Below are 12,700 nucleotides of genomic sequence, written 5' to 3'. Positions count from 1 at the left end.
AAAAAAAAAAGGAAAGCAATGAGGGGCCCCTGGGTTGCTTGGTTGAGTGTGTGCCCCATGTTACTTCAACGGCCTAAGTGTCGTTCCTCCTCTCTCTCCCCCTCCCCCCCCAAAAAGAGTTCCCATTTGTCTGGATTGAGAAATTAAAAATGGATGGCCAAAGGTATGCATACACCCGTATATGATGCATGTACAAGTCATTCTTTAACCATGGCTATTGATATGCTGCTGTATAAACTGCTCCGGGAAAGCTTTCCACTACATTTTGAAACCTGGTTGCAGGTATAGTATTATATATCAGGAATGAGGACCCAAAAGCAGAGCACAGGGAGGCAGGCAGGAGCAGGTGAACACAGATTTATTGAGCAGCAGTCCAAAGGAAACAACACAGGGAGCAGAGGAACAGGTAAAGTCCAAGAACAAACAAAATCCCAAAAGTCCAAAAGCAAAAAGGTCCACAAACAGGTTTACTGGGACAGGGAAAAACTCACGGGAGGGAAGCACAGACATTATATACAAGAGGTAACGAGGTAACAAGAGGCAGGTGACAAGAGGGCAGGGAATCAGGTGGAAGACATCAGGTAATCACAAGAGCGGGAAGACACAGGAAGTAGACCTAAAGGCAAGACGAGACAAAAAACAGACTTCAAAATAAAACAGGAAACAGAACATACAGGCACTGAGGGGAACGCAAGACAAGACCAGCAACACAAGACCGGGGAGGAACAAGACACAAACACCAGACCAGGGAGGGAAAATGGAGAAGGGAAAGTAAACGGGACAAAAAACCCAAAACCACAACAGATCCAACACAGATGTTGGTTGATCAGGTTCCAGCTCACAGTCAAGGTTTCAGACAAGGTGCAACAGATTGGTTTGAAATGTGCTGGGGACAGAGATGCATTCGGAAGTGCATTTTCAAAAGTGCTGGGTGAAATTACGCATTCTTTTCTCTCTCTTTCGCGTCAGTCATGATTTGAAAGAAGCTGCCCGATAGCTTACTAATGTAAATTAATAAAAATGTATACAATGTGATGATGTCCGACATGTTGTATTAAGAAGAAAGTCTAAGACATAGACACGTAGACATATAACCCACTATGTTCTGCTTCATGTATCCATGTAGCATGTTGACAGTGTGACACAACGTGACGTCAGACTCAGAGAGGAGAACAAAAAGAAAGAAGCGTGTAGCCAGCTGTGTCTGGGCCTATCCTCTGTGGGGATAGAAGTTTTTGTGGATTTGTTGGCATCTGTCGTTCAAGAGTTATGTGTTATGAACTTTATTTTTAAATTGAGCTTTTCAAAAAAGTGGTGGGTACAAAATGACTCATGACCATCCCCACCGAAATTGACACCTATGGTTTCAGATCATCACAAAGGTGTTGAATGGGGTTACGGCGCTGTACAGGACAGTCAAGTTCTTCCACACCTAACTGGATAAAAAATCTTTACGGACCCAACATAGTTATGTTCAAACAGGAAAGGGTTTTCCCTGAACTTTTGCTACAAACTCAGAAGCACACTGTTGACAAAGATATAATTGTATGTTGTAGCATTAAAATGTTCCTTCGTTGCCCCGAGCCAAAAGTCGACCCACGGGTTTTGGACAGAGTTGTTAGGGATGATTCAGATGCTAAAAAGATGCAGAGTTTGGGGAAGGTAAGGTTTTAGCACATGCATACTCACACTTTTTCTTGTGAAATGTGAGTCAGGTACCAGCAAGACACATTATAGAAAAAGACTTTCTGTCTGTTGCCTCCTAGTGGTTGCTGTTAGACATTACAGTTTACCACTGTTAAACCCTCAGTGCACACAGCTATTTCAGTAATTGATGATTAGACGGTCTGTCGGCCTACACCACAGGGTCATTTTTTCTCTGATTGGAGTGATTCCTGATAGAATGATGTGGAATGTCAATGGCTACCTAACGACATCCTCCAATCTCATTTGGTCTTTTTAACCTTGACCTCGGCGAGCTACGTCTGGATGTGTTGTACAAAAAACAGAAGGGCAGACAGAACAGCGGACGGAGCAGTCCATTTGGCGGAGTGGTTAACCTCATTTCCACTACTGCTTTCGTCCAATGATTGACTATTAGTATAGTGAAGTCTGAGGGAAAGCCGGGAAGACGGCAATCAGACACTTGTAGGTGTAACCGTCCTTTTGTTAATGTAAACGCTGCAATGCATCCGTTTATCTGCAGAGAAACACCACCTTTAATCAAAGTGTTCCTGTCGGAGCACCGTTTATCAGGAATGAAGTGATAGAGTTGTTTGCTTTTTTTTACTTTTACATCCTCCTGGAGAATAATTTGCACATTGTTAGCTGGATAAGCAGATTTATTATACTTATTTGTTTATTCATCCCCATTCAATTTTTTACTTGTCTCTGGACAGCACTTGACATGTAGTTACCGTGCTGTTCCTAATATGTTTCGCTTGTTTTTAAGCTTCGGTTCAGTGCGGCAGGTGTACCTTGTTTTCATTTGTGGTGTGGAATTTTGTTGTATTTGTTGCTGTTGTCAATATTTTATATTTTTCACAGTCCTTGATGTGATTTGATGTCTGCTGCAGATCAAATTATTATTTTTATTTTAATTTTAGTTAAAAATTGATTCCAACACAACTGCACACTTAAAAAACAGATGTTTATAACACACACATGTGTATACATACAGTGTATACTTATACTGTGCATATATATACATATATATATATATTTTTTTTTTTTACGAATTCTATTGCACATTTTCTTATTTGTATTTTATGTCTATATAATTTTGCACTGTTTCTTATATTACCTTTCCTGATTTTGATTTAGGTCTGACCAATTTCTTACCAAAGACAGTTAAAGTGTATTCATGTAACTCGGAAAAAGGGGTTTTCCATTAACTCTAAAAGTATTTTTAGTGAAATCAGTCATTCCAGAAGACTTCAAATCTTGGGTCAACACTTCCTGTTGTCACTGTCCTTAAATAGCCAGACAGACACAGACTCTTTTGACGTATAACAACATGGCTTTTCACTGGCACTAACCTCCGAACAAGCTTTTTATTTTTATTTTTTTGTCTCTCTCGCAGCACTAGAGAGACAGACTCAAAAGCAAACATATCTCATCTACCCAACAACACTAAAACGGGGGCGTGCAGTTGCTGTATCGACAGTCAGAGGTAGCTAAACATGCTTACTTATCTAAGAGGGGCTGAAAAACTGTTAGACTACATCTACTGGCACTTGACTAAATGTTAACACATAATTAAGTGTGCACATATGCCAACTAAACTATTCATCACACTTTATATTACATTTACTTTTGTTACGTTTTTAGAAACTTGCAAATCTCAGTGCAACTTAGAAAGACTTTCACACCCCAGCACTCAGGACGTGGTAGTTGCATATTCACGTTTGTTTCTACATCGTGGTCATCCACACACAAGACAGGGATTCTGGGGCTCCCCCTGTATGCCTAGATTCTTCAGCTCAGTAGTCAAATCTTCAAGGAGGCGTCTCTGCAGCGTCCTGTTGCTCTTAGTCGTCAGGCAGCTCTGATCTTTAGGAAAATATGCCGTCTTTGCTCCTGAAACTTGAACCTTTGCTTCTAGAATCAGAGAGAAGCAAAGTAGAGGTCAACTTCAGTGGCATACACAGCATAAAGATATGATGTGAGTTTCCTTGTACAGCCAGTTTAAGACATAAAAGAATAATACATCACTGCAGTGAAGAAAAGGGGCAGCAGATTGTAAATGTGTTTCTGTTTTAAAGTCAGCAATCAGCAGAAGGTCATCCAATGCAGCTCTGAGTTAGGTAATAAAGCTGCCTTACCGTTGCACTCAGCTAGCTTGTTCCCTCCTACGTACTGCGTCTGCCATTTATATGATGTCTGCTCACTGCATTCCTCAAAGAGACGACTCCGCCTGAGAAAATTAAAATCGTAACCCTGTGAAAGAAGACCCAAATTATTAGTGACGTCCAAATGAAGCTGTGTGAAGCATGTCATTCAGTTCTGAGCCCAATAGAGAAATAAAGGGTTGAAAGCAAATAGTAATTCCTTTATCATTTTTCTTTAAAGCAGGGCTCTTCAACGGGTTTCAAGCCAAGGACCCCTTATCTGAGAGAGAGAGACGGAGCAGGGGCCCCCTATTACATATATTGTATAAAATTGAGTCAAATAAACTGAGCCTGCAATAATGTCTAGAGCAGCTTTAAGCCTTTATACATACCTTTTAGTGCATAGAATACTACACTATTAAAATAATTGTAATAATTATTGTTGGTATGATTTTATCAATCATGTTTTAATGTTAAACATACACTACCAGTCAAAAGTTTGGGGTCACTTACAAATTTCCATACCACTCCGTTCACTAATCTGATATCTTTTTAAATAATTTACTGAGAAAACATTGGAGAACCCTTTTGCAATTATGTAAGCCTAATCTGAAAACTGCCCTGGTTAAAAAAAATAATGCAACTGATCTCAGCTGGTATTATGTGTGTATACATTATGTGGTGTATAATGGAGTGCAATGGAAATTGAATCCTGTTTAGAGGATCCACTGTATCTGCATATGGCTACCTTAGTGACTACCCTACAGACCAGTAAACCTATTAGTAGGGATTCATATTTGCTTATCATATGTTGAGTTCATTTTAAGACTTTCTAATAAAAATAAAAAACATCTGTTAACTATCTCTATCTATCTAATAAAGGGATAAACCCCCCCCCCAAAAAAATATTTAAAAAAAATAAAACAAATCCCTTGCAGTAACTGTGAGGACACCCTAGGGGCCCCGGACCCCTGTTGCAGATCTTTAGTTTAAAGCCATCAAGTTGGCTCAACAAATACCAACCCGTTCTCACTCCGAACATGTAAAATACGGACGTTTGGACAGTGGCTGTCAGCATCGGATGCGATGAAACAGGCGCCCTTCGGCGTGTGTGTAGAACGTACCGGGGAGAGCAGCATCTAGACGGGGTTTAGTGAGTAGAATGTAAGGGGGAAATTCAGTGTACGGTGGTTGGTTGGTGGGTGGTGGGTGAGTCACACACAGGACTTTGACCCAGTAGAGCGAGGTTCGTGTCCCGCGTTGTAGAAAGACAGAAAGCTGTGACAGGTGAATCTATAGACTCAGTCTGTGGGAGGAAAGTTTACACAATTGGCCAATATTGGGATCTTCTGCCAACATTGGAGTCCCTGGACTGCCAACATTTCACAATCTTCCATTTCTAAACTATGATGTACATGACTGTGTGTGACCTTAACCGGCTCATTATTCCTGTAAGTCACAGAACCGTAACCCCACCCACAAGCTTTTTCTCAACCTAACAGCGTCAAAAGGGATGTCAATAGTTTGACCAAGCGTGTTCAGGTAAAGCGTGTCACATGACGCTAAAGGAGACTTTTAGCGTCAGTAACAACGACAAAGGCACCAGATTAAGTGTCCGTATTTTACAACATGGGAGTGAGAATGTGTTGCACATACAAGTAATAGGTCATGAAGCCTTACCTGGACATCACTACAAATTATATATTTTCCTTTTCTCGCTATCCAGAAATGTTTTCATTCTTATTTCCTATGAATATGTAAAATTGAATATACTGTACCACTCACATGGCTGCACATCGGTTTGCAGAGGCGCCTGTTGTCAACTGTGACACACGCCAAGCCTCCATTTTCGGGAACTTGGGCTTCAATGCAATTCTTCGGCTCAGCATTTTGGCAGTCTATAGAGCAATGATTATTTAATAGATGATGAGTTTGTTTCTATTGTCTATTTATCCCTCAGGCATACAGTAAGCCCTACACTACTGACTCTCTTGTTAAAGAACAGAGAAAACCACAATAAATTTGATCAAATCTGGAACCGTCTTCACACGGAGCGTGTTCTTTAGTCAGTAAATGTCAGGCTCACATGAAAAGCCACTTCAGCAATTAGTACCTGCAAGAGTCCATCTGCAAAATGTACAGCACAACGTTTCATCTTAATCAGGGAGGCGAGAACATCTTCAGTTGGAAGCAGTCCTTCTCTTCGCCAGGCCCAGTTCACTTAATCCACTGATAGACTTCAAGTGCGTGACAAATGTCATACATTTGGATTACCCATACTGCTCTCTGACTTTCTAAAAAATGTTTAGCGTTGCAAGTGCACTGTACTTTAGCACTTCTAGCTTGTAACATTATTGTGACTGAGGGGGAAATCAGCTTGTCGGATTGGCCCATCCTACCCATCAGAAATAGCCAGGAATGATTAAATCATAAATACGGAATATAATGAAATATAACTAGAAAAGTATGTGAATTGTATTCCCCACACCCAATCCCTTCTATGAACAAGCACTTCAACTGTTTCCACTTCCTATCCTAACTAATCCGCTTAATCCTAAAAATAAACAGATCTAATATTAAACTGGTCACCCAGATTAAACACCTCCTACCTTTCAGCTGTTGTTTCTGCAGAGTATCAGTCAGATTGGTCAGTGACTGCAGTATTGTAGCGGTCTGCTCTGGGCTCCATGCATCACTGCATTGTACTGCTAACTGTTGGTTAACATCAGACAGAAGGCGAGGCAGCTTTATGTCTACAGCACATTCCAGCAACGAGGCAAATTAAAGTACTTTGCATGAAACAGAACACTGTGTAGTATGAGATTAAAGGCACATTTTAAATGAAAACTATAGGTAAATTACTCCCCTTACTTTATTTTTGACATTAACACGTGTGAGATATACTGTATGTGTGTGCGTGTTTCAACTTTTCTGGTGGGACAAACATGAAAAGTTTACCTTGAGCTTAGCCGAGAGCTCTTCCACGAGATCAGTTTTCAAGCAGTCATTTGGAGATGAAGAGTCATCTTGAGCTACAGAGAAGGACAAGACTGCAAGCACACACACTTGCCTTTTTTTATAGTATTCAACTCTTAATTGATTAAGCCACATTGTATGATCTACACATTTCAGACAAACATATACAGTAAAACCGGGAGGTTACCTGCCAGTGAGTAAAGCCAAACGAGCGTTCCCTGGAATGCCATGGCCACTGACTCTGAATGTCTCTCTGACCGAGGAACTGAAGGCAGAAAGCTGTGACAGGTGAATTCATAGACTCAGTCTGTGGGAGCAAAGTTCACACAATTGAACCAATATTGGGATCTTCTGCCAACATTGGAGTCCTTGGACTGCCAACATTTCACAATCTTCCATTTCTAAACTATGATGAAACATGAAATGTGGATCTGCAGAGGTTTTGTGTACAATTTCATTTTTTTATTTTTTTTATTTGTGCAGATGGTTTGCAACTAAAATACAGAAATACTTTATTGATCCCCAAAGGGAAACTAACTACAAACAAACTACAATATTTCCACAAGCTGTTGTTCTGACTTCTTCTGGTAAAACATTTTTTTCCCCTATGTATGTCCCTGCTTTGTGCTGATGGGGGAGCTGGTAGTACACACTAACTGAAGTCATAAGCCTTTGTAATGTTCCTCTTCACACAGAGTTCCACCAATACTTCTTACTGTAGTTGTGAGCCCATTAGGGAGCCACACGTCGAGACGAAATCTACTCACACAAAGGCACGCAGAAGCCCATCAGACACACTGGGTGACTCAGTGTCAGTCAGCAAGTTGTGCCACGAAGGATGACTGTGTAAATAATTCACTGTGGATGTTATTAATTATCGATGTCTGACGATATGGCAGAAAATGTATTATTGAAACTTTTAGGAAGAGTGATTGAGCTCATTAACTTGCAGAATTGCATTTTTGCATGTTTGAGTTAAGGAACAAAGATTAGTCCTCCAAATGGACCTCGAAAGCTGTCATTATCTTACCAGCATGTCCTCCCACATGCTTTGCCTCTTTGCTTCTCAAGTTGTTGTCTGGGTATCAAAACAGGGAGTTATGTTTTTGTTAATGATATGTTGTCCTGAAATCCATACAAAATGTCAAGTCCACAGTCGATTGGATTTGATTGGGTTAATGAGTTGGAAAACCAAACGATAATAAATAAATGGAAGCTTAAATTCAGAAGTTGGACATGCTGCATTTGTTCAGAGGACGAGAAAGAAGAGTTGTTGTGGAAGCCTGCTGTTTATTTGCATCAGCCTTGGAAAAGCATCAGCTAGTGAAGTGTGAAACTACCAGGTTATGCATACAATCGTTTTGTTGCATAAAGCCGTTATGTGAAAACGTCTCTGACAAACAATATCTGAAGAACACCACCTATATCTGAACAACAATCAGATATATTAAATGTTCAATGAACAAATCTGAACCCGTAGTATATCTGAAGAACAAGATCTCAGATATAGGAATGTGAGTATGTGCTTGTTAATGTTACCAGCAGGACTGGGTCCCCATTTGGGTACTTTTTAGGCACCGACTGAATTGCCTCCTTAGTGTCAAGAATTGAAAAATGCCTCGTCATTCAATCGCAAATTTCAAAACCTAAGGAACAACTCATCAGCGTCCACGAGCCAATAAACATGGAGCTTCTTCCAAGATCTTATAATGTCTGTGATTGGCTGTCTAAAGTGAAACGTTGTTACACAGAGACAGGGAACATATAGTAGGAGCTGACAAATCTGTAATGTTGTAATTGCTTTTTATTCGAATGGATTTCATAAAAAAAAGTATGGAAACCGGTATCAAAGTCACGGTATTGGTATTGATATCCAGCCCTAGTTACCAGTCACCACATGGTTTTTTTACGTTCCCATTGCGGTTATGTTGTTGTTGCGATTGCTCACAACACATGTTTGTCATCCCTTCAAAAGAAAACTGTTTTACTGATCTTACCCTGCTATGGTTAAAGGGAAAATCCACCAATTTGATGCACCACAGTCTGTTTACGTCCTGTCTAGAGGAGTACTACCGTATATGTGAATGTTGATTAAAGCCTTTTGTGGCTCCAGAAACCGCTGTGTGACATTGGCTAAAATGGCTGAAGTGATATCACTTGTAATGTAGTCTATATCGACTACGTTTCATTTGTTGTTGTTCAGGTGCCGCCGGAAAACAGCCGTCACAATCCACTTTCTTTGTGTCGGCGTTCTAACCTCCGGTGGATTCATGAGGTCTATGGTTACCTGGTCCTCAGATCTCTGCAGGGTAAATCCAGACAGCTAGCTAGACTATCTGTCCAATCTGAGGACTATGGTTACCTGGTCCTCAGGTCTCTGCAGGGTAAATCCAGACAGCTAGCTAGAACTATCAGTCCAATCTGAGGACATGGTTACCTGTCTCAGATCTCTGCGGGTAAATCCAGACTGCTACTAGACTATCTGTCCAATCTGAGGACTATGGTACCTGGTCCTCAGATCTCTGCAGGGTAAATCCACAGCTAGCTAGACCATCAGTCCAATCTGAGGACTATGGTTACCTGGTCCTCAGATCTCTGCAGGGTAAATCCAGACAAGTAGCTAGACTATCTGTCCAGTCAGAGTTTTCTGTTGCACGACTAAAACAACCTTTGAACGAGCATGTTCCACCAAAACAAGTTCCTTCCCGAGGAGATTTTGCAGAGGCAGGTTTATTCTGACATGAACAACATCCACATACCTCACCAAGTAAATCAACACTGCTGATCCTGTGCTTACATGAAAGCTGTATTACTCATTATACAAATAGTACCTTCATTACAATACACAGTACGTCTACACAGCTCTCCTCTTTACATTTCCATAAAAAGTTTTTTAGATCCCGAGAGTCTTCACATTAAAATGTGTGACCAATGCTATGGTTCTGTGTAGAGGACAGGCTCTATGTAATGTACAAAGGCACACATACACAAGCCAAACTACTTTGATACCTGCACGCATACACACACACACACAGTGCACATCAATACGTAGCCTGTCACACGCCACAGAAGCCTTTCGTGACTGTAGGGGCATAAAAATGATGATGAATCGCGCGTATGATAGCAACACACTCTCCTCTCTGTCTAACCTTTCTCAAAAACCTGTGACACTCTCCCCACGGCGCTCCTTGTCTACCTCCCTTATTCTGCCGAATTAGCCAGCCATGGAAAACTGCTACTCAGTTGTCAAATGATTCACATGGATGAGCCTCAGAAAGCCGAGCAGTTGGAGCTAATTGGTATTCAGGAAGACATCGTGCTACCTGTTTCAAAGACTTTTCTTGTTTGGGAGGATCACTGTGCCTCCTGGGAAAGTTTGAACGCAATCACAGCTGATGAATAGCTAATAACTTCTATTAACTCATTTTAATCACCCCTTTGCTTTCATCACAAGGCCAATTTATTTTCTAAACACACAGAAGCCGCGGCGGTTGCGGATACTTTTGAAGGTGCAGCACACAGTCCATGTAAGACATTTTGTAAGATTAATGTACAATTGCCTCCGGGAGCAAGGGCTTAACACGGATATTCAGTACAGATGCAACCAATCTGATCCTGTCAGTTGAGAAAGGCTTTTCAGTCTAAACAAAAATCAAAGTAAAGGGAATGGAGAGACAAGCAGGGAACAGGGCAGTTGAAAGTGGGCCGAATACCTCCAGCTGTGCTGTATCAGACATTTGAAGCACAGCAGGGGGCTCCCAAAAAAGGGCTTTCTTCTCCCGATCTCGCCAACCCCCGCACACTAATTAGCAAACCATTATAGTGACAGCAATGGCTGCTGGTGGGATGGGAACAGTCTATGAAAAGTGTAACTGACAGCTCCACTCTCTCTGTTGTTCAGTGTAGACAAATTAGTCGAATATCAGAGACGTGCCACTTACTGTTACAGGCAAAGTGCAGGAGGAAAGAACTAATTTAATGAGAGACCATCTTAACTCTCTGCTTTCTCAACGGTGCGACAAGTTGTCACTTAGTCATCCAGTGTGCCAGTCAGAGGAGCGGACATGCAGATTGCTCAACACCTACAGGAACGAGAGAGAACATCCATGTACCGCAAAGTAACAGCCCTAGAACACACACCAGATGGAGGAAACTATTAATTGATCAAATATTTATAAGATGCAAATGTGAATGAGAAATTACGGTGCTGTCCCTGAACACCTGTTCCCCCTGCCGGCTCACAGAGCTCTTGTTTACCACCTGTCCTCTCACACACGTCCCCTCTTCCTGAACACCGGCAGTCCTGTAGTTTACCCCGTGTCTTACTGCTTACTGTCGCTACAGCTTGTTTGGCTATGGCTGTCTCTGCATACTTCTTTGTTTACATGCCTGTTTACTCGTTGCCTTTCTATCTCTATTCCTAAGCCCCTGACTCTATTTACTGTGTTCACCTTTGCTTACCTCCTGTTTTCTTACTTGGTCTCCACCAGTGTTGTCGTACTTGTGATCGGTCTTGGTCTTAACCCTCATGTTGTCCTCGGGTCAAATTGACCTGTTTTCCTATATCAATGTTCTTTTAATTCCCCAAAATAACATGATTGATTCCACCCAACGCTCTTTGGCAAGTACAAATCTCTACTTTCATTAATTTTGGGTCTTATTCAATTTTATAGAATGTGAAAACAAATGGAAGTGTTTTTGAAATAGTATTGAGTAAAAGTTGACATATTCCAGTCTGTGATTATCCATCAACATACATTCCTTTAATTTTAGTCTCAATAATTCCTAATTTCTGCTTTTCTAACTCAAACATTAGGTATCATTTCCTATAAATGAGGTTTATTGACCATAAATTCCAAAAATAACTGTCAAACTAACGTTAAAAAGTTAGTGTTACATAGTGTTGAAAACGTCACAAAAGGGAAAAAACTTTTTAAAAAAGCATCACGTGTTGAAAAAAGGACAAATACATAAGAAAAGGTTAAAAACACCAATAAAAAGTGTAAAAAAAGTGTTAATTTTCAATTTTGATGGGAAGACAACACAAGGGTTAGGATCATTTTTGCTTGGTTTTGTTTGCTCATCTTGAGGCTAGACGCTGTGTCTATAGCATATGCTGTGTATATAATACTTTTGCTTCTTGTTGACTCAATTCCACGTGACTTCTTGCAGAAGTTGATGACAAATGCAGACTGACCAAGCTCTCTTCTGCTGGGGATGTCTGGCGCTGCCTGCTGGAGTGTTTCTGATCCCAACTGGCTCAAATGACCCCAAATGACGCCAAACAGGAAGGACGTGAGCCCCCCAACCTCCTCTCCACCATGGAGACCTGGAAAGAGGACGTACTACACAGACTCAAAGAGGCAAAGCAACAACAAAACAAACGTATCACGCAGATGGGAGAAAGGAAACAAACACACAGAGAGAGAGAGAGACAAGGAAAGCATGCGCACAGGGGACAGAGAGACAGAAACAAGAGGAGAGGTTGAATCTCCTTTAGATGCCAACATCTGGAATGAGGCACCGACAGCAGGGAGAGAGACAGTTCCCAGGGTGGTCCAGCATAGAGAAGCCTGAGTGAAAAGAGAGTAGTTGGAAGAGAAAACACGGGGAGAGAGAGAGAAGCAAACAGCTTGGACACTCATGTGCTTGTGGGACACAAGCAAACAGAGGGTTGGAGGGAGGCAGCGATTTAGAAAAAGTTTTCAGATTTCTGGTTGGCAGGACAGACATGGACTATAGTACAAGGCTTGATACATTAATTGAGACAGACCAGAAGATGTCTACGAGCATGGGATGAAGTATAAGTGTTAAGGAGATCAGACAGGTAGACAGGTTTATATTATTGTTACTGATTGTTACTGTTGACTGGTGCTGAGAGAGTGCAATAGGGC

The 12,700-nt window shown here is 41.2% G+C and overlaps 2 protein-coding genes across 3 annotated transcripts in view; one reads left to right on the top strand and one right to left on the bottom strand.

Moving 5' to 3' along the window:
* The window catches only part of LOC116705766 (coiled-coil domain-containing protein 172), a 26,566-nt gene that overhangs the window by 13,192 nt on the left and 674 nt on the right, over positions 1–12,700 (top strand). Inside the window, exon 8 of the mRNA XM_032542170.1 lies at positions 11,979–12,700. This exon is cut by the window's right edge and continues 674 nt beyond it. Within this exon, the coding sequence (XP_032398061.1) occupies positions 11,979–12,002 (24 nt within the window). The 3' untranslated portion in view covers positions 12,003–12,700. The remainder of the gene's footprint in view (positions 1–11,978) is intronic.
* Positions 3,309–12,700, bottom strand: part of si:ch1073-126c3.2 (uncharacterized) — a 13,410-nt gene continuing 4,018 nt past the window's right edge. The window contains exons 1-7 of one of the 2 annotated variants that reach the window (XM_032542172.1): positions 6,994–7,122; positions 6,789–6,880; positions 6,440–6,542; positions 5,616–5,728; positions 3,825–3,939; positions 3,370–3,600; positions 3,309–3,334 (exon numbers count right to left, since the gene is read on the bottom strand). In XM_032542172.1, the coding sequence (XP_032398063.1) occupies positions 3,425–3,600; positions 3,825–3,939; positions 5,616–5,728; positions 6,440–6,542; positions 6,789–6,880; positions 6,994–7,036 (642 nt within the window). In that variant the 5' untranslated portion in view covers positions 7,037–7,122 and the 3' untranslated portion in view covers positions 3,309–3,334; positions 3,370–3,424. Of the gene's footprint in view, positions 3,335–3,369; positions 3,601–3,824; positions 3,940–5,615; positions 5,729–6,439; positions 6,543–6,788; positions 6,881–6,993; positions 7,123–10,519; positions 10,526–12,700 lie in introns of those variants that run through there. The other variant, XR_004336027.1, reaches the window with a different exon arrangement.

The sequence above is a fragment of the Etheostoma spectabile genome, chromosome 17 (assembly GCF_008692095.1).
Source record: "Etheostoma spectabile isolate EspeVRDwgs_2016 chromosome 17, UIUC_Espe_1.0, whole genome shotgun sequence".
NCBI lineage: Eukaryota > Metazoa > Chordata > Actinopteri > Perciformes > Percidae > Etheostoma > Etheostoma spectabile.
Note: the sequence above shows the minus strand (reverse complement) of the source record. Positions and strands in the feature narration are given on the sequence as shown.